The following is a 27014-nucleotide window of genomic DNA, read 5'->3' on the forward strand; positions in this document are numbered from 1 at the left end:
ATTTATTTGTTTACATCCTCGCGTGGTTATTTTGCGTGTCCCACCCATATATAAATAAACGTGATTACGTTACGTCTACGTCGCGCAGAATATTGGGTTGAAGCAGACACTCTGTGGTTGGAGAATCGCGGCGATGGCGACTTGGGTCTTCTACCGGACGGATTGATAGTGGCCTTGGATATGACTCGTATGTATTTCTTAAAGTGTAGTTTATTGCAAACCCGGTGCACGGATCGTCAATTGAATGATTTGGCATTTCCATTATCAGTGCTGTATACATGGTGAGTACGCCGGTTGTCTCCTTGCTTCGGTGTGTTTTGACAGAGGCCTCGGTTTTGGGGTCCGCCCTCCATCTCATAACAACAACAAAAACTGTTCCAGACAGAGAACTAGCTAGCAATTGCCAGTGCTGACTGAGTAGCTACGATGAGTAACTAACTGTAGGGGAAGACGAAGCAAAGCTGCTTTGTATCCAAACAGCAACACATCAAAATCATAAAGAGACATATCATTATCAAAGCGTAACGTTAGTTAGCTGCTAGCTAGGTTACGTACGTATTGTTTCGATAGAATGTGTTTAACTAGCGCTTAGTTAGCTAACGCGTTAGCTAAGATAGAAAACTGGTGTAAACCGTTTGATACGTTAGGTATGATTGATCAGAGAAAAATATGGCTACTTGTTAACGTGAATTGGCTAGCTAGTACCACAGACTAGTCAGCTAAAATGGTCCGTAGTAAATGTTTACATAGGGTGGTGATGTGCGTCGACGATAGTGACTGACACTGACAGAGAATGGATATTCGGAGTTAAAAGAACAGCTACGTTTATGATTATTCTCGCGAACTAATGTTGAGTTGAGTTGGCTAGTTAGCTAGATAACTATCTAATTATGTTTGTTGAAATGGCTGTTTTTCTACAGCTCTTAAGCCTTATAGTTGAGGCCGTTAGCTACATAGTTTGCACTAACGTTAGTTAGCTAACATTATGCCAGGTGATAGCCTATATATTCCCACTGCCTTGCTAGCTAAAGCTCTGTAAAGAAAATAGTCAAGACAAACTGCTAACGTTCATCAGCAACGTTCTGGAAGTTTATGATTGGATTAATTCTTACTAATACGTAACCTTTAGTACAAGTATTGGGGAAGTTATAGATCACTCGTGATTCACGCAGCTAAAGCCAGGCACAGGACATGCTCTTAACTCAGCAATAAATACATTTTATTCGGCTGGATAGATTGGCTTTGAATGTCAGATATATTTTGATAATGAGGACTATGTGTCAGCATTACAGCTAGACTTATTTATGCACATGCAACTCCTCAAACTTCACTTTCCCCAGTAACCTTACACAAATCCTGTCTCTCTTTCCTCATTGTTTTGGTAATTTAGCAGACGCTCTTATCCAGAGTGATTTACAGTAGTGAGTGCATTATTTTTCATATTTGTTAGTACTGGTCCCCTGTGGGAACCCACAACCTTGGCGTTACAAGTGCCATGCTCTAACAACTGAGCCACGCTGGACCTCATATCCTCTTCATGTCACAGAGAGTGGAAGTATTCACTTTGAGAGATGATGGTTTAAGTCTTTGGTGGAGTGCTGCAGGTTCAGATTAGATGCATGGAAGTCACATGACAGGACCAAGGGGCTTAGCCTGCCCTGTGTGACTCTGAACACAGAGCCAGACTGAGCAGAGGCCATGGGTCACGGGCCCGCTGAGGTAAACATGCTCTGCTGATGTGTGTGTCATAGATACGTTTTATCAGTCAGTGCCAGCAGGGAGGAGCAGGGTGCCTCTGGAGCATGCACTGCTACATAGCGCTCAGTAAAGTGACAGAATGACATCCCTTTAGGCTGTGCCTCTTCTCAATCTACAGTGAACAAATATGTAAACACAACATGTAAAGTGTTGGTCCCATGTTTCGTGAGCTGAAATAAAACATCACAAATCTTCCAGATGCACAAAAAGTTTATTCATCTCAAATGTTGTGCACAAATGTGTTTACATTCATGTTAGTGAGTGTTTTATCCTTTGTCAAGATAATCCATCCCTGACAGGGGTGGCAGGTAGCCTAGTGGTTAGAGCGTTGGACTAGTAACTGAAACTAATAGGGGTAGCTGAGGAATATTTCTGTCTGTAATAAAGTATTTGTCTGCCCTTGTGGTGAAAATTCATTTTGATTGTCCGGGCATGGCTCCCCAGTGGCCGGGCATGGCTCCCCGGTGGCTGGGCCTAGGCCCACCCATGGCTGCTCCCCCACCCAGTCATGTAAAATCCATAGATTAGGACCTCATTTATTTCAATTGATTTCCTTATATGAATTGTAACTCAGAAAAATCTTTGAAATTCTTGCATGTTATATTTTTGTTCAGTAAAGTAGGTTCAGGTTCTACGCTTCTGAAAGGGTGCACTGGGAATTTTGTCTAGTCACGGCTAGACAGGTCAAACTCAATGGCATGCTCCAGAGGGGGTGTGTGTGATCCTGAACCTGTCAATCAACTGTCTTCCCTTGATCAGGTTTCGGTCTGACATTTACAAGCATTTTGTGGGTCTGCAGGCAGATTGCATATATTGTACAGAGATGAGACAATGAAGGTGCAATGAAATAATGTGAAATTGCTCTGTTGTACAAAGAGCGCAGATGGATTTCTGTTTCACAGCTGGTTCTGACACCATGCTCTTATGGTTGGTTCTGTGTTGGTTTGGGACCTTGTAGTATTTGACCTGGTCTTCAGCCAAGACCTACAGCACCATCTGGGAGTTTTTACGTTCCTATTTGAAGTTAAAGATGACATGAACAGGTCTCTGGGCAAAATATGTATTTTTTTATTTACATTAACCAAATGCTTTATGACTAGACCTAAATATGAAATGTTTGGCAGTCTTATTTTTGTCATGCTCTGTGCATGAACTATAGCACAATTTATGTATTGTAATTTGAATGAGTCTCTAACATTGATGGTCGTGTTGATTGATGAGCATAGTAAACTGTGGCTAAAGTGTACTGCCTAAATTTCGTCTTTCCATTCCACAAATGTTTGTGGTGTCTCACCTACTTACAGTCTACTATAACCACCAGCACAGCTATGTTTACCAGGGAATGAAAGGGTCTATTGTAGATTGAATGTTCCAGTGAAAAGTAAGCTGTTTGCAATGTTTAGAAGAGTTAGCAAGTTAACCATTTTATTCAGTCCTATAACTCATTTGATATACTCTCTTCTCCTTCAGAATTCAATGTCTTCACTCTAAGTCACATTTTCACAACGGGATCATCAGGATAGCACCTCATCTGTTGCTAGTTCTCTTTGGTAAGTTGTAAAACCGGTGTACACCACAGTACTCACTACGCAATTTGTTGAGCTTCCTATCTTTTTTTAAGTGACATTGAAAATAACATTCTGTTCTGAATGAAATGTTCCACATGTGACACAGAATGTCTGTTTGTGTGTCCTACCCTCCAAATCCAGCTACTGCCGGGTATTACACTCATCCATGTGGTCACTGGAATAAGATGCACGTTAAATGAAAAGACTGGGTTCCAGTTGTTTGGAGAAATCAAATGAGATTGTTGTGTTATGTAAGATGAAGTATTAAAGCATTAACAGCACTTTTCTTTCCCTGTCTTCCACTGTTTACAGACTGAGATTTGGGGTCAAGTGAGGAAGGCATGTGTTCCTTGTCCAGTGACCCACACTCCTTCACAGGGGCCATGGTAAAGTGCATCCTGATCATGGCCGTTTTCTGTCTACCAGTACAGAATAGCTGCTGTCTGTATAATCGGAACTCTCAATTGATTTTCAGCCTTATTAATCAGCTGTGTTTACTGGTAGCCAGATGGTTGCATCAGAGGCACTGTCAAAGTTTCACCCTGTCTGATGCCTCAGTAGTGAATCTTTTATTTAGACTGGAAGCCTTTGAGGGATATGGAGCAGTATTACACCCTGGTCAGTCATAAAATAGTGTGTCTGGTGGTATGTGTGTGTGTGTGTTACCGTATGTGTGTCTCTGACCAGGTGTGTGTGTGTGTGTGTTACTGTATGTGTGTCTCTGACCGGGTGTATGTGTGTGTTACCGTATGTGTGTCTCTGACCGGGTGTGGGTGTGTGTGTTAGCGTATGTGTGTCTCTGACCGGGTGTGGGTGTGTGTGTTACCGTATGTGTGTCTCTGACCGTATGTGTGTGTCTGACCGGGTGTGTGTATGTGTGCCAGCATTGACATTAAGAGTAGCCCAATAGCGCTGGGCAAGTGATTTGCCCGAAGGTCAAGTGCCCTTCAGACTTTACTGTCAATCGCTGATGTGTATGTGTGTCTCTGCCTGTGTCTGAGCGAGTGTGTCTGTTATGCGTTCCTGTGCCTGCCCCCTGGCTGGCCCCTGCAAAGTGTTACCCCAGCCGTGCAGACAGGACACTCTGTCAGCTTGGCTCCCGGACAGCGGTCAGTTGATGGGGCTGAGGTAGCAGCTTGCCCCTCTCCTTTCTGTCATGTCTGTGGACCGGACCACCCTAATCTCTCTTTGTGCCATCATGCTGTCACTGGACTCATAGACGATCCTAACCTAACCGCTCAGGGCCCCAGGGTGCGGCTGACGAAGCATAGAGCACAGCCTTCTACTATAGCCCCCTGTGTTAGAAGGGAAACGTTTTTGTTTTTTTTTCCAATTTGGTCCCTGAATAAAAATAATTGAACTGATTCTGTGTTCATGCCACACATTCCCATCAAATAAATCCTCTGTGGGTTTCTAAGATATGCTGATCTTCTATTGGGCAGTAGGTATGCAACATCTAAGAGCTCCTCACTGTGCATGGAAGGGGACAGACCGTTTGCAAATGGATACCAGTTGAATGGATCTAGACACCCAAATTCAATTTGGACCTTGACTGTTTTTAACACACTTGGTTGTAAATAGATGACTTATGATATTTTCTACTTGGCGAAGTGTGCTCTGTAGCCGGTGTCTGTTTCTGGCTCAGAACTGGATTGCACAGACCCGCTTTAGTGTCATGCCAGGCTGTCAGCCAGAGGTGAGGCACTCTTAGCAGTGGACTTGTGTGTGTGTGTGGAGAATTGAGAGATTGCACAGGGATGATTCAAGACAACACACCTATTGAGAGTTTGTTTTAGCATCAACACTATCTTCATTTGGCTTCATCATTGGCTATTTGAAATCCTATTCAGTGAAGTTACTGTTAGAGGTAAGAGAACTGAGGTTAAATCTGGGAGTGGTTGGAGAATGGCTACAGTTGAAGGTGCTTGTAACCAGTGAATGGGGATAGTAGTGGACTATTGAGTTATTTTACAAGACATGGGTATTGATATTCCACATCATCAACTACACATGTTCTGATTGGCAGGAGGAGGAGGGGCAGGAGAGCATGGAATGTATCCAGGCCAATCAGATCTTCCCCAGGAAGCCCCCAGTCCTGGAGGAGGAGAGCCTGCAGGTGAGAACACTAGTTGTCTGGTCTGGTTAGCACAATGACAAGTCATGCCAGTTATCACAAAGTCATTGCTATACGTGTGTCAAGTATGTGTAATGGTCATGTCTGCACATACGTGTGTGTTTTTATATGGCACCTCCTTTTCAAGTGATACGCTTGTGCCCTTTGATATCTTCCCTCCCATGGTGGCAGGTGCCCTTTCCTGAGCTGCATGGCGAGTTCACAGAGTACGTGGGTAGAGCGGAGGATGCCATCATCGCCATGTCCAGATACCGCCTCCACATCAAATTCAAAGAGTCCATCGTCAACGTAAGTACTGCTGACTAAGTGAAGGCTAGGGAGTTGGAAAGCACACAGTTTAATTTCACAGTGTCTGAAGCAACTCTACAGCTGGCCAGGACTATTGTCTCCAATCTGTCTGTGTATCGAGACTTTTTCTGAATGGAGACTACGCAGTCTGGGGCCAGTGACAGTATGCCACTACTGTTGTGGTGGCCAGGCAGACTGTCTGGAGAGGGCATTTAGATGGACTTGGTGATAGATAGTCATTGGCAGCGGTGCCGCGTGACTGTTCTCAGCAGGTCTGCTTTTGCACTCGGTCCTTTGCTTTTCTCTTTCCACTTGCCGTTGCCATGGTTGCGACAATCCCGTCAGTGATGCACAACACATTCACCCTCCCCCTTTTGCCATGTTGGCTATATAGAGATTGTATTTGTTACCAATGTGTGGTGATTTTGAAATATATCATTACACTGGTTTTATGGACAATTCCCTCCATTTACTAACAAATGACACTGCTTTACTTCCTCTCACCATCCTGACATGGTACAGTAATAGTACTGTAGTAATAGTATTATAGTAATTAACAGCCTTTTTGTGCAGGTTCTGCTCCTTTTGGATCAGCATGATACAGTGTATGGTATGCAAAACATGTAGGCCTATGTCACACAATCTATTTGTGTTCCAGTCACATCCACACTAACAGTGTACTGATCTGCACTAGAATGTTCCAGTTCTTACCACGTAGCCGACCTATTTGGTTTTATGCCATTGTTGCGGTCAGTCAATCATGTGTTTATATTGTAGTTAACTGTCACGGTGTTCCATGCAACAGAGTGCGTGTTCTCTTCACACACATTTGGATAGGATGGTAAAGCGCTGGCGTCACATGGCTGTGGTTCATCGCTCACAAATCTGCCAGTGGGGGCGGGAGGCGCAAAGAATGGAGCGAGAGAACTCAGTGAGGCAGGCCGTTGATTTCATTGTGTGGCCCAGATTGGAGCTGTAGATTACAAAGCAGGAATTAAAACAGAGCTGCGGGATGTGAGACTAAGGAATCTGTCAACAGTCAACAGCCTCAACAGAGACACAGCTTTCATTCAGTTTCTCTTTTCTCCTGTTTTGAACTACAGAGTGAGAGTTGTGAGGTGTCAGTAAGTGCCTACCCAGCAGCCCCTGCATGCACAGTGTGGTGCCCAGACTGGGCTGGATGACATCATGGCGATGTGTGTGTGTTAACCCGTTGCATGGCATTGGACTGTGTTGGAGTTGTGACACAGCATCAGCTTCACTCCCACTGAGCCACTACAGAAAATAAAATGGGCTTTGGGTGAAACTTTTAGTAAAAGTATACATTTTTCTTTATAGAATCTCCATATTCAATCTGCTCATAAACATCTTGTTCAAAACATGAATTAAAGTAATGTCGTTTTGACGGTATTTGCCTAGATCAGATGAGGGTATTTAATAGACAGTGTGGGGAAATTTACTCCACTAGGATCCAGCAGTTTTACATAGTGGAAGAACATCAAATCAGAAGGCGGTACTCGAGGAGATGTGAAAATGACATAACCTTCACCTGGAAAATGCAGCTTGACGACTAATGCCGCTGGCTTACGTTTGCAGCTGTAGGTGTGAAGGTGCAGCATGTGCTCAGATGGATTTCATGGTGACAGCGGTGTAGCCTATAGCACTTCTGGCATGATCGGCATTATCACAGTTGACACAACACTAACTAGTCTACTAACTGGCATTGAATTTAGACATTCCGTGGGTGGTGGTGCTGCACAAGCATGTGATTGTGAGTTCTGCTAACTTATTTTAGGATGGCCCCTTGTTCTAATGTTGAGCACATCTAGGCCTACACCCTGAAGTTGGCTTATTTGTGTGAGCGAGGAGAAAAAATTCAGCCTGCTGGTTTGGAGATTGTGTGACTGGGCTGTTCCTGTGTCTGTGTGCTTATTCTCTCACCAGGTCCCTCTGCAGCTCATAGAGACTGTGGAGTGTCGTGACATGTTCCAGCTCCATGTCACCTGCAAGGACTGTAAGGTCGTCAGGTAAGACCACTGAAACAATGCATGCGTGTTGCAAACGCTATAATTTATTTTATTTTTTTCCTCTCTTAAACGATCTTGGTTTAGGTCTATGATTGTATTGCTTGTCTCCCAGGTGTCAGTTCTCTACATTGGAGCAGTGTCAGGTGTGGCTGAAGCGGCTGAGCGCTGCGGTCCGCCCTCCGTCTCTCCTGGAGGACCTCTTCTCCTTCGCCTTCCATGCCTGGTGTGTGGGCGTGTACGCCGGGGAGAAGGAGCAGCAGGGGGAGCTGTGCAGGCCAGGTACGCTGGCGGTGACACCGGTGTCCTCGGACCTCTACTCAATTGGTGACAGACATAAGTCCTCACATCTCCTCTGTGTCCCTGTGTGCCCGTTAGGAGAGCATGTGACCTCCTGGTTCAAGAACGAGGTGGAGAGGATGGGCTTTGACACTCAAAATGCCTGGAGGATATCCGACATCAACAGCAAGTTCAGGTATGCGCAGCCAACCGCCCCCTGACAGCCTGCATCCTACAGGGCTGATCTGATTTCCAGGCCTCCCAGGGTAGTGCCGTGATAACCGTCTGCTGTCCCCCTGCTGCACACACTACTCTGTGTGTGTGATACAGAGGCTGGTTGTGCTGTTGTCCTCCACTGATAATCAGCCTCATGTAGATAAGGGCCTAGCCCAGGATTAGGTGTCTGGTGATAGGGGCTTATTAGAGGCATCACACAGCCTGTGCTCCTGCTCTAACCCCTGTCCCTCTCTCCTCTGGCATTGACAGACTGTGCTCTAGCTATCCGCAGCAGCTCCTGGTGCCAGCCTGGATCACAGACAAGGAGCTGGAGAACGTGGCAGCCTTCCGTTCCTGGAAGAGGTTCCCGGCTGTGGTGTTCAGGTGCGTCTGTTGGTCTTTGTAGTGAGTTAGAGAGGAAGAACGGGGTTATGTTATCTGTGAATACAATGCAAAGCAAGGACTACTCCTTTCACCTTGAGGTTTATTGCATGAGTAAGGGGGGATTCTATCTTTGCAAAAGTATTTTTTGGGGGGGACCCAATCCTCTCTCAGCAGACAGTGTTATTGACTCTGGAGGCCAAATGGATCAGCGTTGCTCCATGTTGTTTTTTTACACAGTGCATTTTTTTCCCCTCTGTTATTTGTCTCCTGACTGTCCCATGCCTCTCCTCTCCTCCAGGCACCAGAGCACGGGGGCTGTGATCGCCCGCTGCGGCCAGCCGGAGGTCAGCTGGTGGGGCTGGAGGAATGCAGACGACGAGCACCTGGTCCAGTCCATCGCCAAGGCCTGTGCTGTAGATGGCAGCTCCCGTAAACACCTGGACATCGGATCCGACACCAACGGAACCAATGAAATCAATGGCACCAATGACCTCGTCGACACAGACTTCGGTCAGTCCTTAACCTGTCTAGGACTGGCTCGCCAATAAAATTGCAGGGTGCCAAATACAAATCAACAAATTTCATAAATCTAATTTCTCAAACATACAAGTATTAAGCACCATTTTAAAGATAACATTTTCGTTAATCCAGCCACAGTTTCTGATTTTTATTTTTAATAAATATGCTTTACAGCAAAAGCTCCACAAACGATTTTGTTAGGTCACCACCATGTCACAGATAAACCCAGCCATTTTTCCCGCCAAAGAGAGGCGTCACAAAAAGCACAAATAGAGATAAAATGAATCACTAACCTTTGATGATCTTCATCAGATGACACTCATAGGACTTCATGTTACACAATACATATGTTTTGTTCGGTAAAGTTCATATTTATATACAAAAATCGTGTTTTACATTGGCGTGTTAGATTCAGTAGTTCTAAAACATGCAGTGATATTGCAGAGAGCAACATGAATTCACAGGAATACTCATAATAAATGTTGATAAACACAGCTATTATACATGAAACTTTAGATACACTTCTCCTTAATCCAACCGCTGTGTCAGATTTCAAAGGAACTTTACGGAAAAAGCATAATCTGAGAACGGCGCTCAGAGCCCAAACCAGCCAGAGAAATAACCGCCATGTTGGGTAGTCAACATTATTCATAAATAGTATAATAAATATTCACTTTGATGATCTTCATCAGAATGCACTCCCAGGAGTCGCAGTTCCACAATAAATGCTTGTTTTGTTCGATAATGTCCATCATTTATGTCCAATAGTTTCTTTTGTTAGAGCGTTTAGTAAACAATCCAAAAGCGCCATCTGGTCCATTTGGACGAAACGTTCAAAAAAATATATTACATGTCGAAGAAACTTGTCAAACTAACTATAGAATCAATCTTTAGGATGTTTTTGTCATAACTGTTCAATAATGTTCTAACCGGAGAATTCTATTGTCTGTAGAAAAGCACTGGAACGAGAGCAACCTCTCAAGTGAAAGCGCGTGACTGAGAACAAGGCTGTAGGTAGACCCCTTAGTAAAACATCTCATCTGGCCCCCCTTCACATGAGCAGCCTGAAACCACGTTCTAAAAACAGTTGACATCTAGTGGAAGCCTTAGGAAGTGAAAAAAATACCCATATCCCAAAGTGTATTCGATTGGGGCGAGTTCAAAAACTACAAACCTCCGATTTTCCACTTCCTGTTTGGATTTTCTCATCTTTTTGCCTGCCATATTAGTTCTGTTATACTCACAGACATGATTCAAACAGTTTTAGAAACTTCAGAGTGTTTTCTATCCAATAATGATATGCATATATTAGCACCTGGGGCTGAGTAGGAGGCAGTTCACTCTGGGCACGCAATTCATTCAAAAGTGAAAATGCTGCCCCCTATCCCAAACAAGTTAACATGCACACGTACTTCACACAGTGCTGAAGCAGCACCTTCCAATCTGTTTGTGTGGCTTTGCTGTGAACATTTGGTTAAGCAATGTGGCTTGTCTGGTAAAGTGAGGGGCCTTTGACTCGGAGAGAGCAGACCACAACTCAGCGCAGATTCACTGTCATGTGGAGTGTTTGATTTATGTTCAATCAGATTTATATCACTTTTTTTTTTTTTTTTTTATGTCATTTGATAATACTGTCTCTTATAAGCTATGCAGAAAATGTAATTTGTTGTCTCTTTGTTTGTCAGAATCGTCCCTGACGAACAGCTCGGAGGTGGAGACGCTGGCCATCCAGCCACAAAAGCTGTTGATCCTGGATGCCAGGTCCTATGCAGCCGCTGTGGCCAACAGAGCCAAGGGAGGGGGCTGTGAATGTCCAGGTAAGACGGCTCATTTCTGAGCCAGTGGCTCCAGTAGACTGAGGTCGATGGGTTTGCATGGAAGCAGGTTATTGTCAACTTAATGCCAACAGAACAACTGTCCTCACTAACTATCCTCACTATTTTCTGCACTAAAGTATTTGTTTTGGTAGTAATGATGTTATTTAACCATAAACTGACTCTCACCATGTCCTCCTCCATAAAGAGTACTACCCCAACTGTGAGGTGGTGTTCATGGGCATGGCTAACATCCACTCCATCCGCAAGAGTTTCCAGTCCCTGCGCTTCCTCTGCACCCAGATGCCCGACCCGGCCAAGTGAGTTCTGCCTCTAGCACTGCAGTGGAGCTCCGTTCAGATTGGGCTCACAATCCAAGATGTATTACACAAGCAGCAATCCCTACCCCACTCCAGTTTGTTGTCATGGTGGCAGAGTAACTGTAGTAACTCCAGCTGTGTTTTGGCCTAGGCCACACATCTGGCTTTGGTTTAGGAAGCTGGCCCAGCCCCAAAGTAAACAATCTCTTTCCATCTGAACTCAGATTCCACCCGCCGTTTAGTAATTGAATCACAATGACTCCCTTGAAGCAAGAGCACACTGTTGAAACTACTCAGACAAGACAATGGCCAAAGTTTTTCATAACTATAACAGAATTCAGACATATTAAAGATGCATATTTTTCATTTGGGACAGCTTAAACGCTGTGTTTTGTTTGTATAACAGCCTCTTTACTCATTACATTTGGAGAAGGTCCTTAGTTTATCTTTACCTAAGCTTTACCTAAGATGGGCAGTGGTGTTTATAAGTCAGTGCTTGGTGGGACTGAGTGTATGTGAGTGATTTGTGTACACTACAGTGAAGCTGTGTATTCAGGAGATGATGCCATTCTTTCTGTAGCTGGCTGTCTGCTCTGGAGAGCACCAAGTGGCTGCAGCACCTGTCTCTGCTGCTGAAGGCGGCCCTGCTGGTGGTGAACGCTGTGGACCGCGACCACAGGCCCGTTTTGGTGCACTGCTCTGACGGATGGGACCGCACACCCCAGATCGCCGCCCTATCCAAGCTGCTGCTGGACCCATACTACCGCACCATCGAGGTATGCTGGCTGGGGTGATCATTGGGCCCTGTTGCTCGATGTGAATAGGATCATTTTAGGTTGATTAATAATTTGACCAGGGGTCTGACATCTTATCTCACCACTAGTGATGAGATGGGGGTGCATATTGCATTGGAGCTTCTCAAAGTTATCAGGTGGCGTGGTCGACGGTGCGCACCTCATCTCTGCTGTCACATCCAACCTGGTTTGATATTTGTTTGTAATGCAGACGAGAGCATTGAATCCAGTTTGACAGATGAGCTGGTGAAGGTTACCATGAGTTTTACGGTGCGTTCAAGATAACTGGGAACTCTGTTTAATACGAGGTCTAATAATGGCGTCAGTGATCTTCAGGTTGGATAGTTGGACCTCTTTCTAGAGGCCCGAGTTCCCGAGTTGGAATTCTGAGTTTCAAAACTTATTCCCAGTCGGAGCTAGTTTACATATTTATTTTTTTAAATACAATTTTTTTTTGGGGGGGGGGGTTCCCAGTTGTTTTGAATGCGACATTAATGCTCAGTGGGAGACTGCAGGGTATTCCCTTTGAGTCAGGAACCAAAACTAATCCGTAGCGACCAGTGAATGCATTCGGTCACATGACAGCTCAATCAGCTGTTTGATTTCACTTGCCGACATGTCAGCTGAGCCAGGATCACAGTCATATGGATTGGGAAGTAGGTCCCAAAGTGCTCTTCCAAGCCTCTGTGGTGGGCAGTCATCACTCGTGTAGGACACTTATTGGTGCTGTTTTTTGTTAGAAACATGCACAGCTGAGGGAAGGGGGGCACGGTTGACTTTTGAAAGACTCCAATAAGAATTCTTTCCTCTGAATCGACTGTCTCATCTGTAGAATGTTTTTGTATTTCCCCTGCATGCTTGCGTTACGTTTCCAAAAGAGATAGTCTTTTCATTACACAAAGATAAGAGTCCTTTTTATTTTATTATTATTATACACTGCTCAAAAAAATAAAGGGAACACTTAAACAACACAATGTAACTCCAAGTCAATCACACTTCTGTGAAATCAAACTGTCCACTTAGGAAGCAACACTGATTGACAATAAATTTCACATGCTGTTGTGCAAATGGAATAGACAAAAGGTGGAAATTATAGGCAATTAGTAAGACACCCCCAATAAAGGAGTGGTTCTACAGGTGGTGACCACAGACCACTTCTCAGTTCCTATGCTTCCTGGCTGATGTTTTGGTCACTTTTGAATGCTGGCGGTGCTCTCACTCTAGTGGTAGCATGAGACGGAGTCTACAACCCACACAAGTGGCTCAGGTAGTGTAGCTCATCCAGGATGGCACATCAATGCGAGCTGTGGCAAGAAGGTTTGCTGTGTCTGTCAGCGTAGTGTCCAGAGCATGGAGGCGCTACCAGGAGACAGGCCAGTACATCAGGAGATGTGGAGGAGGCCGTAGGAGGGCAACAACCCAGCAGCAAGACCGCTACCTCCGCCTTTGTGCAATGAGGAGCACTGCCAGAGCCCTGCAAAATGACCTCCAGCAGGCCACAAATGTGCATGTGTCAGCATATGGTCTCACAAGGGGTCTGAGGATCTCATCTCGGTACCTAATGGCAGTCAGGCTACCTCTGGCGAGCACATGGAGGGCTGTGCGGCCCCACAAAGAAATGCCACCCCACACCATGACTGACCCACCGCCAAACCGGTCATGCTGGAGGATGTTGCAGGCAGCAGAACGTTCTCCACGGCGTCTCCAGACTCTGTCACGTCTGTCACATGTGCTCATGTGCTCAGTGTGAACCTGCTTTCATCTGTGAAGAGCACAGGGCGCCAGTGGCGAATTTGCCAATCTGGTGTTCTCTGGCAAATGCCAAACGTCCTGCACGGTGTTGGGCTGTAAGCACAACCCCCACCTGTGGACGTCGGGCCCTCATACCACCCTCATGGAGTCTGTTTCTGACCGTTTGAGCAGACACATGCACATTTGTGGCCTGCTGGAGGTCATTTTGCAGGGCTCTTGCAGTGCTCCTCCTTGCACACAGGCGGAGGTAGCGGTCCTGCTGCTGGGTTGTTGCCCTCCTACGGCCTCCTCCACGTCTCCTGATGTACTGGCCTGTCTCCTGGTAGCGCCTCCATGCTCTGGACACTACGCTGACAGACACAGCAAACCTTTTTGCCACAGCTCGCATTGATGTGCCATCCTGGATGAGCTGCACTACCTGAGCCACTTGTGTGGGTTGTAGACTCCGTCTCATGCTACCACTAGTGAAAGCACCGCCAGCATTCAAAAGTGACCAAAACATCAGCCAGGAAGCATAGGAACTGAGAAGTGGTCTGTGGTCACCACCTGCAGAACCACTCCTTTATTGTGGGTGTCTTGCTAATTGCCTATAATTTCCACCTTTTGTCTATTCCATTTGCACAACAGCATGTGAAATTTATTGTCAATCAGTGTTGCTTCCTAAGTGGACAGTTTGATTTCACAGAAGTGTGATTGACTTGGAGTTACATTGTGTTTAAGTGTTCCCTTTATTTTTTTGAGCAGTGTATATATATTTTTTTTTACATCTATTGTGAATGACAACAGTCCTTCTCTCAATGCGAAAAGTCTTTGCAACACTCCCCCTTGATAACCACCGAGCCTCGGTGTGAAATAGAACATTGTCATGCTCTGATAGTTTGCAAACAGGCGTCCCTGCAGTGGATATGTTTTGATGTTGTTTACAATCAAAGTTGCCTATTGCAGTAAATCTGAGTTCTGTGCTCAGCTCTTTTGCTGCTAGTTGCTCTCGGCGTATCATACAATGCGTCCATATGGCAGACGGAGACATTAATAACTAGAGGGCAGAGGCCTGCCTGCCGTCCCACCATTGATGGAGCCGCATCTGTGCAAAGCCCACCATTCGATCCCATGGAAACAGTTTTTCGTCAATATACCCGCTCGGCACACTGAACATCCCCTGTGCCGTTTCATACTCGGGAATTGTGAGACAGAACAATATGTCCTCGTGAATAGCATCCTGCGACATGTACAGTACCAGTCAAAAGTTTGGACACGTACTCATTCAAGAGTTTTCTTTATTTTTACTATTTTCTACATTGTAGTATAATAGTGAAGACATCAAAACTATGAAATAACGCATATGGAATCATATAGTAACCAAAAAAGTGTTACACAAATCAAAATATATTTTAAGTTCTTCAAAGTAGCCACCCTTTGCCTTAATGACAGCTTTGCACACACTTGGCATTCTCTCAACCAGCTTCACCTGGAATGCTTTTCCAACAGTCTTGAAGGAGTTCCCACATGCTGAGCACTTGGTGGCTGCTTTTCCTTCACTTTGCGGTCCAACTCATCCCAAACCATCTCAATTGGGTTTAGGTTGGATGATTGTGGAGGCTAGGTCATCGGATGTAGCACTCCATCACTCTCCTTCTTGGTCAAATAGACCTTACACAGCCTGGAGGTGTGTTTTGGGTCATTGTCCTGTTGAAAAATAAATTATAGTCCCACTCAGCGCAATCCAGATGAGATGACATCACTGCAGAATGTTGTGGTAGCATGCTGGTTGAGTGCCTTGAATTCTAAATAAATCACGGACAGTGTCACCAGCAAAGCAGCCCCACACCATCACACCTCTTCTTCCATGCTTTACGGTGGGAACCACACATGCCTAGATCATCTGTTCACCTACTCTGCGTCTCAAAGACACGGCGGTTAGAAACAAAAATCTCATTTGGCCTCAGACCAAAGGACAGATTTCCCCCGGTTTAATGTCCATTGCTCGTGTTTCTTGGCCCAAGCAAGTCTCTTCTTATTGGTGTCCTTCGGTAGTGGTTTCTTTGCAGCAACTTGACCATGAAGGCCTGCTTTCACGCAGTCTCCTCTGAACAGTTGATGTTGATGTGTCTGTTACTTGAACTCTGAAGCATTTATTTGGGCTGCAATTTCTGAGACTGGTAACTCTGCTGCAGCTGATAAGTTGATTAGAGTTAACTCGGGATCTTCCTTGGCCAGTTTCATCATAACGCTTGATGTTTTTGTGACTGCACTCGAAACTTTCAAAGTTCTTAATTTTTTTTGACTGACCTTCATGTCTTAAAGTAATGATGGACTGTCATTTCTCTTATCTTATTGAGCTTTTTTTTGCCATAATATGGACTTGGTCTTTTACCGTAAGTTTTTTTTAGTTATGTCATGATTCCATATGTGTTAGCCATTCACCGTGGGAATGATTCAAGTGCAACAGTGAAGTGCGTCCTTTTCCTATCATCTAAGGGAACTTTCTGGTTTCATTTTCTTTTTAGATTTTAATTTAGATTTTTAAGGTTAACCACATTACAAGGTTTTTGAGATGCAAAGATGATGTTATCTTTTTTTTGTATATTAAAAAACATACGCTGGCGCACACCCAGAATAATAGTTTGTGTTGAGGTGCTGGCACAGTGATGCCGAAACGTTGCTAAATACCATTCAATTGCTGGGAGTTTATTTATTTATTTATTTTTATTTTACCGTTATTTTACCAGGTAAGTTGACTGAGAACACGTTCTCATTTGCAGCAACAACCTGGGGAATAGTTACAGGGGAGAGGAGGGGGATGAATGAGCCAATTGTATACATAGAGTGTGCAACTTTCTTTGTTTTGATATGTTTATAGTCTTTTTTTTTTTTTTGTATTTAACATTTTTCTCACAAGATTTTGGAAATTCTCCTGCGACCTCATTTTCATATCAGCCGACCCCACATATTTTGAACCCCTTATGTCTAATTCAGAGGTGCATTTACATGGCTGTCCGAAATTCATATTTGCTTGTATTGTCCCATTTTAATTAAAATGCACATCTAACTGTTGATATATTCTCTCTACAGGGTTTCCAGGTGCTGGTGGAGACTGAGTGGCTGGACTTTGGTCATAAGTTTGCTGACCGCTGTGGCCACGGGGAGAATTCTGAGGATCTGAACGAGCGCTGCCCAGTGTTCCTGCAGTGGCTGGACTGTGTGCACCAGCTGCAGAGGCAGTTCCCATGCTCCTTTGAGTTCAATGAGGCTTTCCTGGTGAGGAGGACCACCATAGACCTGAATAGAATGGAATCAAACTCACTTAGTCATTTAGAATCTGAGAGTTGGATGCAACTCAAATGTTTATTTGGATTAGTGTGAATTAGTCATTTGTTGGAGTGAGTTACTGTTTTATTTACGGCTGTGAGACCGGGATTTGTAATTACCATGGAGAGTGCTGTAATATTTTAGGCTCAGAGATGCATAGAATTTTTACTTTCACTATCATGATCATACCTGGGATTTGAGCATGCTCCTACGTGTGTGTGTGCAGGTGAAAATGGTGCAGCACTCCTACTCCTGTCTGTTTGGCACCTTCCTGTGCAACAGTGGGAAGGAGAGGGAGGACAGGCGCGTTCGGGAGAGGACCTGCTCCGTGTGGTCACTGCTGCGACCAGCCAACCGCGTCTTGAGGAACATGCTCTACTCCTCCCACTCCGAGACTGTATGTTTGCTCACCCCTTTATATTGGAACATTCCTACACTCCATGCCTCAGATACAATGGGGGGAGTTTTAGGGAACACCCTGGAGTGCTATAACTTATGATATTTGTCTACTTAAAATGTTCACGGTCCTAGACCTAAGCAATGTCATTTTATCTATTTAAAACAGTTTTTGTGGCCACTTTGTTGCCGTTGTACTTTTTTTGCCTTGCTTGCTCAAGTGTGAATTTTTTTTTTCTGTCACATATATTTATTTACATGCCCCTTCTATATCTAAAGTTGTGGCTGTTGTTGTAGGTGCTCCACCCTGTGTGTCACGTGCGTAACCTGTTGCTGTGGACGGCAGTCTACCTGCCCAGCTCCTCCCCCACCACCCCCTCTGATGAGTCGTGTGCACCGTATCCTGTGCCAGGTACCAACACAGAAGACACGCCCCTGGGCAGGTGAGCCTGCCACCTGGCCATTTCCTCCCTGATGTAAGGTAGACCCAGGTTGAGTGCCCCATAGCATAACCTGCTCAGCTGGTCTAACTGCTTTTGACTCGCACAATGATTGGGGGGGGGGGGGTGTTTTAAGATGGTCATACCAAGGGTCATTTAGCTATTTGATTTAGAATTTTTAGACCCAATTTAAGGGAAAATAAATAAATATTTGAAACATTGAATTTGGCCAATAGAGACACGTTGAATAATAATAATAATAGTCATATTAGTTTGTAGGCCAAACCTTTCGGACACTACAGACGTTCTCGTGAGAAAACCGATTTTTGGGACGTCTCGTGGTCTGACAAACACTGCTCTAGCTCCGCCACCTTTCACAGCATATGTGGAAGGGCGATATCGGCGGGGCCGCAGAAATTGTAGGCTAAGGTTTAAGGCTGTTTACAACATACCACAAAGTGTTTTTTGTTTTTGTGACCATTGTTATCGACGATAACTGTGGTGAGGATGTGGTTCAAAAACAATGCTGGATACCTTCCATATTTTATTTTCTGTGCAAGCTTAACTGTCTAGTTTTCCCTTGATTAATGGCTCATGGGGATATCGCTTAATTACAATGCTAATCTTACATCATCTTCTCAATCACTTGAGCTATGCTTCGCTCCATATTTTCCCATTTGTGGACATACTTGTCTTAATCCTGAACACACTGTAGTGATTAGTTGATTATATACCCAACCTCAGCTTCAATCATGAGGCCTCAAAGACACTGAGCCATTGTTTAGGGATGAAAGGCTGTTTTTTTCCCACATGCTAATCAACTCAATTCCTCTTTCCTCCTTCGAAAGACGTCCGAAGACCCGTTCCTTCGATAACTTGCCCAGCGCCTGTGAGCTGGGGAGCTCGCTGGCCCCAAACCGGCGCTCCAGTGACCCGAGCCTGAATGAGAAGTGGCAGGACCACCGGCGCTCTCTGGAGCTCAACATTGCTGTGGGGCCTGACGCAGGGGGAGCTCAGCAACAGGATGGGCGGGCTAACGGCCAGCCTGTAGCAGCAGGGCCTCAGGCAGGCATGGCCGACTCTGAGCTGGAGGTCAGCCCTGAAGGCCAGCAGACTGAGCTGAGAGACGGTGCCTCCAAGGGGTCATTAGCAGCAGGAGAAGCGATAGAGCTGTCCATTGAGCTAGCTGTGGCAGAGGGACAGATGGAGAACATTCTCCAGGAGGCAACGAAGGAGGAAGCTGGTGCTGAGGCTCAGCGAGATGCTAACGCTACTGCTGCCGTGGCTGGATCTCCGATCGATGCTAACGCTAATGGAACAGAGACGGAGAAAGAGGTTAAGGAAAGTGATGCTGAGACTGATAAACAAGCTAACGCCAATGGGGCTGAGACTACTATAACTAATGGTCATCACCCAGGGAATGGCACAGATGAGCCTGAAGAGGAGTCTGGTGTGTCTCCAGCCAGTCCCCCCCTGCCCACTGATGTGTCCACAGATGTTCCAGAGGAGCAGGAGGCCCTAGAGAGGCGAGAGTCAGAGGAGCTGGTGGTGCAGGTTCTGGAGAACTGTACTGCCCAGGAGGAGCCAGAACACAACCCTACCCCCAGCACAGCCCAGCCAGCCCCCGCTGCCCCTAGAACTTTGACCAATGGCTTTGGAGCGAGGACACCAGAGGAGCCAGAGACAGCTGTGTATCTCCTCCCACTAGAGCCTGAGTCCAGCAGACACCACTCAGAGGCCCTGGTGCAGGCAGACACGAGTTCTTCCCTCATGGAGAGTTCCACAGAGACTCTGACTGAAGAGGCCTGCAGCAGGCCAGAGGCCCCAGTGCAGGCACCCATCTGCCCATGCCCCCAGCCCCGGACTGAAGGCAGGAGCCAACTTTCCTGTCTCAGGAGAGTGAACGGGGAGGCAGAGCCAGAGCAGGGGGCATCCAGGACTTTAAATGGAGGACACAAGCGGCCCTCTGTCAGTGCCTTCCAGTCTTTGAGTGCTGAGCCCAGCAGGGAGGGTCTATATAATGTCGAGAGCTCAGAGGGGGAGCCCTGTGGTGGCCTTCACTGGGCCAAGGTGAATGGGGAGCGGGCCCAACTGAGCCGCCAGGTCTCCCTGGCCTCCTGCAGCTCCCTGACCCTCCATCGCCGGGGCAGCTGCTCCCAGCACCGCTGCCTCCACACCCTACTGGGGCGCCGCGCCGCCACGCCCAGCCCCGAACAGCCGGCCCGCAGTCACCTGGACGACGACGGGCTGACGCTCCACATGGACACCATCCAGCAGCGGCTGAGGCAGATCGAGGCAGGCCACCAGTTGGAGGTTGATATGCTGAAGAAGCAGGTGCAGGAGCTGTGGAGCCGCCTTGAGAGCCATCACCACGCAGCGTCCCTCAGGATCAACGGAGACATCGGAGACGAAGTGGTAAGACCCAGGCTCGCCCTGCAGAGATGACTTTGCAGTTAATTGCCGTAACAGAGTTGATTTTAGTCAGAATTTTCCCAAACTACTTGATCAGACTGACAACACTGAGGAGTTGTTTTGTTATATTTGTGAGAAGTAGAGGAAACTTGAGAATCTAGACATTTTGAGAGGAGAACCACCTAATTATGACTTTTAGTAAGATGTAAAATGACAAAGATGCTGAGTGTTTCTTGTCTCATTCCTTCTCACTCAGACCTCAATGACAGACTCGGAGTGTAACCTGGACGCTAACTGCCTGTCGCGCTGCAGCACGGAGCTCTTCTCTGAGGCTAGCTGGGAGCAGGTGGACAAGAATGACACTGAGGTAAGCTGCCTGGCCGAATTGGATGATACACTAGGGGACGTGTATAAAGAGTGGAAGCTGAGTGATGGAGTATAGTGGCTGTAGAGATGCTAGCTGAGAACTTCAATTTGGCTGCCTGTTGCAGGTGACCCGCTGGTACCCGGACCACTTGGCAGCTCAGTGCTACGGGTGTGAGAGTAGGTTCTGGCTCGCCACCAGGAAGCATCACTGCAGGTAACCAACCACAGGCTCTTATCCATGCTATGGTTTTAACTAGGCCCTGGATGCCCTCAGACGCACTGCTATCACTTCTGAGCTAATGAGACTTGGCTAAGGAGACACTACCTCAGTTCAAGCTTGTTGATTTCAGTTTGTTTTGAGTTTCATGCTTTTGTTCCATCTGGGTCTTTTTTGGTTTTCAAATGTGATTTACCTTATGCCCGCAGGCGTCACTGATAAATGACAATGAAAGTTGTCATTCTATCATTACCGTCATGTTATAGAAGACAAACATTTCGTTTTTTTCCTTCATAGGTCAGATGAATGCATTTCGTCTTTGGTTTTCTCATTTCCTCATTGTTATCCTTTACTTCCTGTTATGTGGGGCAGCTTCAACATGTTGCCACTGCTATTTTGTTGCCGCTCCAGATGCATTTCCACGCCGCATATCAATATGCTTTATCAGTGCTTTTGGCCTACTTTTTTAAAATCGTAATTTCATCATCATAGTCGGCAAACTAGTTTACCCGCAACATTTTTGTTCGATTTAAAATCCTCACAATGCCACATTGTAGCCGGAATACGGTGCAGCTAAGTTTAGTTTTTTCACTGTTAGGCAAACTGGAACTGTGAAAAGGTCTTTTGGCTTTGAACCCAGCTGTAAAGGTGACAATATCTTAGTGTATGTGTTATTTGTAACACTGTGTAGGGATGATTGCAGACTTATATGGTGTAATTGAGTGATTATTTGAATGTGATCATTCAAATCAACGTCATTCAAGACCGACCTTTTCATTCTCTGTGCTACTGGTGTTGTCAAGACCATGGTGAAGGAAAATTGTGTTTTGAATCAGTGGCAAAATGGGAGTGGCCTATAACAAAGTGTAGAGTTTGTTAGATATGGAACAGGGAAAGTAGGTGTTTTACAGTATCTGTGAGTGTGGTAGGGAGAAATGTAGCCTGTCCTTGCAGTGTGGACTAGAGAGGGCTTGTGAGTCTGGTCTGAGCCAATCTCTGATGTTTGCAATTGTTCCATTCTCTATCCCCACCACCCTCTCCTCCACAGTGACAGGGAGCCTGTCCAAGAGGCCTGGTGAGATATGGCTCCGCTGTCCCCTCTCTCCCCACTCATCTACCATCCCTCTAACCCTGCATCGCTCCACCTTTTTGGTTGACTTCATCCTAACCCACCCCCACCCCAAACTGAATGGCTTTACCCCACTCAGTCTCTTTGTGTTGGCAGTATTCTCTTCAAGAAGCTCAGAGATGGCTCTCACATGACCCTGATGGTCTGCTCCTTTCTGGTCCTGTTGGACGTATGAGCATGAAGCTGAGTGGCTGGCAGATGTCTGAAAAGATGATTTAACAACGCCTGTTTTTCATGGCAGTGCATTTAGTGAGAGTGTGCTGTAGTGGAAGGTTGAGGATTTTAGTCCTTTCACCAATACTTCCACCTGGAAATGTCTAATCGGTGACCTAAGTGTTGAGCCGCTAGGCTAAGAAGGTACAGAACAGCAGGAGTATGGTACCCCCCCCCCCCCCCCCCCCCCCCCCCCAATAGCACCTCATTATTCTGTACCTAGGCCTGTTCACTTCCTGCCACAGTGCTGCCCCCTGCATCTCTCCCCTCAGCATGCTACAGGAGTCCACTGAGTGCTTTCAGACATGTATGTGACCAGGCTGGATATAAATGTTGCAGGGGGATTTTAGTGTGTTTATATATATATATACATATACATATACATATACATATACATACATACATATACATACATACATACATACATACATACATACATACATACATACATACATACATACATACATACATACATACATACATACATACATATACTCTCGGGACCACTTGGAAAGTAGAATTTTCCCCTATGAAATGCAGCCAGTCAGGTGAATGCTGCCATTGTGGTGTGACAAGCATGTTCTTGTGAAATATATGCATGGTATGAGCTCTGCATTAGTTACCTTATGACTACTTACTTGAAGATAATACATGTATTTAATTATTAAGTTGAGCTGTGTGATTTGCTGACCTGCCCAACAATATTGATCCCTGATGTTAGACTGCCATTGTTCTGTACTGGTATCAATGAGGATACTGTTTCTTATCAGGGTCTCACTGTTACAAGTTATGATGGTTATAAAGATAAGGCACCTTTTATCAAAGGGTCTTACTCTTAAATAATGCTTGGGTTTTTGTCTCATACAGTGGGTATGAGACTGACTTAACAGTCCCTCTGTGAGCGAGACTGAACCTGTGCTGTCTCTCTGTCTCCACCCTGTAGGAACTGTGGGAATGTATTCTGTGCCAGCTGCTGCGACCAGAAGATCCCTGTGCCAAGCCAGCAGCTGTTTGAGCCCACCCGTGTGTGTAAGACCTGCTATGGCAGCCTCCAGATCAATACAACTCCCAACCCCATGGAGCTGGAGGAACCAATCACAGCCAGCTCCAACTAAGGGGCTGGGCCTGCCAGCCAGCCACTGACACAGCCAGGCACACTGCTGAGAAGCCCAAGGAGCTGCAGAATGTCCCGTGTGTGTGTGTGCTGCAAAATATGGATTTTCATGTATATAGGCCTGCAATGCCGGATGTAGTGGAGGAGGTGAATTAGGTCTTTTTTGTGAGATGCTAAGCACTTTGAATGGTGGTTATGCACAGGAATGAGTAAATGGGCAGACATATGGAGGGAGGGGTGTGTGACAACACACAGGACTGCTGGTAGTGTTGGTGGAGGGACTGCGATGGAGTGAGGATGGCCTGCCTGGTCCCGCTGGCGAGGGGGGGGGGGGGGCACAAGAGAGTCATCTCTGAATGATGCTGCAAAGTCTTTGAGGGCTTGGGTTCATCTGAAACATTTTTTTTTAAAGTTTTTTTTACCCCCACTCACATTTCTCTCTGACGATTAGTACCATCATCCGTCCTCTAGTAAAAGCTTCAGGAACCTCTTCCAGTGTCCAGAATAGGGCTGGACTGTGATGGCAAGACCTTTCAAAGATATCTGGGGAACACCTGGATGAACTTGGGCAGAATTCTAACTTATGTGTCTGAAGTTGGGACTCTACCCTAAGCAGGGAGAGGATTTGTGAGCCACAGATCTAAAAAGTGTTTGCTTGAATGGCATCAAGGTATGAATCCTCACCTAGCTGGTTTCATTTTGCCCTCTCTTGGAATAGGTGCCATAAACCGATAGCAGACAGTGTGGATCAGGGGTCAGCAAGCCTGTTCCTGGAGTGACAGAAATATGGCAGGATTTTGTTCCAACTAGGCACCACGCCTGACCAACTGAGCTAATTGATCAGTTCAATGGTTGCCTAAATTAAACACACCTGGTCTTCCGGGTCGGTTAAATCAAACATGAAGTGCCTGCAGCCCTCCAGGACCAGGGTTACATACTCCTGGTGTCGATAATGTTGACAGCTGGTATTATGACAGACAGCCATTCAGCACTGGCTCTCTCTTACACACGGAGTCCCTGACTGGAAAGAGCATCTGATCTGAATGACAGCACGGTGGCATTGTCACTTGATATCAAATACATAATACGCTCATGGGTTTTGTCTGCCACGGAGAGGCTGTGGAAATGAACTCGTTAACTTTGCCTTCATGCCCTTCACTTAAAATTAGGATGAACCCCCCCCCTAATTTACCCAGCAGGCACTGGGACCATGGTGGTGCTGAAGTGGACATGACATCATGTATCATCCATCACAATCACGGTTTAATAGGAAGTGATGTAATGGTTGTCACTAAGAGATATGCTTCTGTCATGTTTCCTCCTGTAATGACAGGAACTCATTTAACAATATGTCCTTGTTAGCAGGAGGGGTGAACTAGTTACCCAACATTGACTGCTTAGTTTACTCTTTTGCTATTTGTTGAACATGAATTTTTATTTTAGGGCTTTCATTAGAGCCATAAATGCATCACAATGTTTCCCTTTGAACATCCTCATAGCCACCCTTGCATCATGTCCTATATAAACCAAGGAAGTGCTGGATAGTACAAGGTGATGAAATGTATAGTACAGCGTCTGTGTGGAACTTCCAGTGACACTAGAGGGTGCACTTCTCCTGGCTGGTTAGCGCAGTCTTCACCAGCTGAAATGAGATGAGTAGCTTATTTTATCTCCTCAGAGACACCTTACCCTGCCCAGGGGCCATTCAATGACCTCCTCGCAGATACATTTTTGTAAAATAAATGAATAAATAAGAAATTAAATAATATATTCACATAAGTATATACCATTAAAGAAACTGTATAGAATCCTTGAGTAGTGGTTCACTAAATTAGTCAGCAAAAGTTATTATTTTTTTTCATTTGTAATTTTTCTTTTTGTTTGCAGAAAAAAAGATGGATTTTTTTTCAGAGGACATGGTGTTCCTTTTTTTGATGCTGCCGTGGTTCTACCTTTTTTAATGCTATCACTACCTTTTTTATTTATTTATTGACTTTTTTTTTTAAATTTTTTTTTTTTGAATTTGTCTCAAATTTAAACAATTCGATTGCCACAGGATAATCAGTGTTTATCAGTAGTGGAAGGGCAATGAGAAGATGACCCACATCAATAAGAGATGGCCTATACTCTGACACATTGGTGGTCCAAAACAAGCAACATTTACTATACCCCCACTCATATACACACTACCTCTACCATACACAGATCCAGACAGAAAGTCCACACGTACATGGACACAGATATCGTCTCCCTGCGCTCGCAGTAGTTCAAATTTGCTTTTCAGATGTTCATAGTCAGAATAACCTTTTGTTATTAATTTAGTGTTTTACAAGCTATCAGTTGGAACATTAAATGTACAAAACAACCCTAGACTATATCCTGCTCAAGACTGCCAATCATTAATACTTACATTTGTTGTACTAGCAGGACACCTAATTGAGTTGCAGGATTTCAGCAAATTTGGTTATAATTCACTCTATCGGATCAGCCAGCCTATGTGCAAAAGGGCCACTGTATAGTTTGGACAGCCATTTTGTGAACTATTTGAGGGACAAAACTCGGGACTGTTGATTTCTTTCAATGCCCTTTTGAATCGCTTTTAGCATATACGTTTCAATGGCTGAGCTGAGTAGTCCATAGCTTCAGATCTCGAAGCCATGCAGGTCTTTTTGGTTATCATTTTCCAAACTGAGGTTTGACATTGAGGGCTAAATAAGGTCCAAAGTAATGTCTGGCCACTAATTTACTTCTGGCTTCCAGCTGTGTCCCTGCCGCCCTCTGCCATGTTGAGGACGAGGCTAGTATAGGGCCGTTTCACCATCACATGCATGATGGGCACCAAACTTGTCTGTCCAACAATCCATGAATGTGAATGGTAAAAATATTTAAGTGACAATGTTTTTGCGCAGCATTTAAGTTTTTATCAGAGTATACACTGCCACAGAAATACATTGAACAATAAAGCTGAAAATGAAAGTCTGCTGTTCTAGTCAGTATTATGTTACCCACAGAGGGACTCATGAGGAATGAGCCTGTTTTTGTTTCGGTGCTGTTGTGGGGCATGGCTGGATGTGATGGCAATATGTGGTAGGGGTTGGATTTTTACGCATTGTCTGTCTGGAGGTTCCCTCGCTACTCTTTGACCAGTTGGAGTTGTTAGTGATCTTGGTCTTTTGCTTATTACTGTTCACTGCCCATCAAGTAGTTTCCTGTACGACGCATTGCTGCAATGGCACGGTCATCGGGTGTAAATGCAAGTGTGTTTGGGAGCGTGTACGAGATTGTGTGTCTCTGTCGGCGGGAGACTGGTGCCAAGCAGTTATAACACAGGTCTGTAACAAAGGGATCACTTATGTGCTTTTCTTTTCCACCTTTTCCCTTCTGTTAAACAAGCACTTTCAACCTTCTCATGTTTCTATCCACGAAGACTTTATATAGCTGTTTCCAGGAACAGGACATAGCTGTTTGTTTATCTATTTTGTTTTGAATTTGCTTTAAAGAGCATTACATTGATGTAGAATTAAAGGAAAATAAAATGGGCTATTTCCATCTATCATTTGCTAACCGG

At 45.3% G+C, this 27014-nt stretch overlaps 1 protein-coding gene across 5 annotated transcripts; it reads left to right on the forward strand.

Moving 5' to 3' along the window:
* The first annotated feature begins 79 nt into the window (after nucleotides 1-79).
* Nucleotides 80-26998, forward strand: LOC129826179 (myotubularin-related protein 3-like). 5 transcript variants are annotated; one of them, XM_055886596.1, is made up of 21 exons: nucleotides 80-281; nucleotides 3229-3308; nucleotides 3639-3712; nucleotides 5353-5442; nucleotides 5632-5748; nucleotides 7693-7775; nucleotides 7888-8054; nucleotides 8151-8247; nucleotides 8538-8651; nucleotides 8950-9161; nucleotides 10856-10987; nucleotides 11193-11304; nucleotides 11885-12080; nucleotides 16923-17108; nucleotides 17386-17556; nucleotides 17853-17998; nucleotides 18844-20410; nucleotides 20664-20774; nucleotides 20899-20987; nucleotides 22039-22065; nucleotides 23276-26998. In XM_055886596.1, exons 3-21 carry the CDS (start codon nucleotides 3668-3670, stop codon nucleotides 23445-23447), a joined length of 3834 nt encoding a protein of 1277 aa, XP_055742571.1. In that variant the 5' UTR covers nucleotides 80-281; nucleotides 3229-3308; nucleotides 3639-3667; the 3' UTR covers nucleotides 23448-26998. The 5 variants fall into 5 exon arrangements, with proteins under 5 accessions (XP_055742571.1, XP_055742569.1, XP_055742573.1 ...); XM_055886594.1 differs by having other exon boundaries at nucleotides 7888-8247; XM_055886598.1 differs by lacking the exon at nucleotides 22039-22065.
* Nucleotides 26999-27014: the final 16 nt, after the last annotated feature.

This window comes from Salvelinus fontinalis, chromosome 28 (genome assembly GCF_029448725.1).
Source record: "Salvelinus fontinalis isolate EN_2023a chromosome 28, ASM2944872v1, whole genome shotgun sequence".
NCBI lineage: Eukaryota > Metazoa > Chordata > Actinopteri > Salmoniformes > Salmonidae > Salvelinus > Salvelinus fontinalis.

Coding starts and splice junctions, on each gene's coding strand:
- LOC129826179 (XM_055886594.1), top strand. CDS start 3,668: ATGTGTTCCTTGTCCAGTGACCCACACTCCTTCACAGGGGCCATG. Junction 17,557..17,852: donor ACTCCTCCCACTCCGAGACT/GTATGTTTGCTC, acceptor CTGTTGTTGTAG/GTGCTCCACCCTGTGTGTCA. Junction 20,775..20,898: donor TGGACAAGAATGACACTGAG/GTAAGCTGCCTG, acceptor TGCCTGTTGCAG/GTGACCCGCTGGTACCCGGA.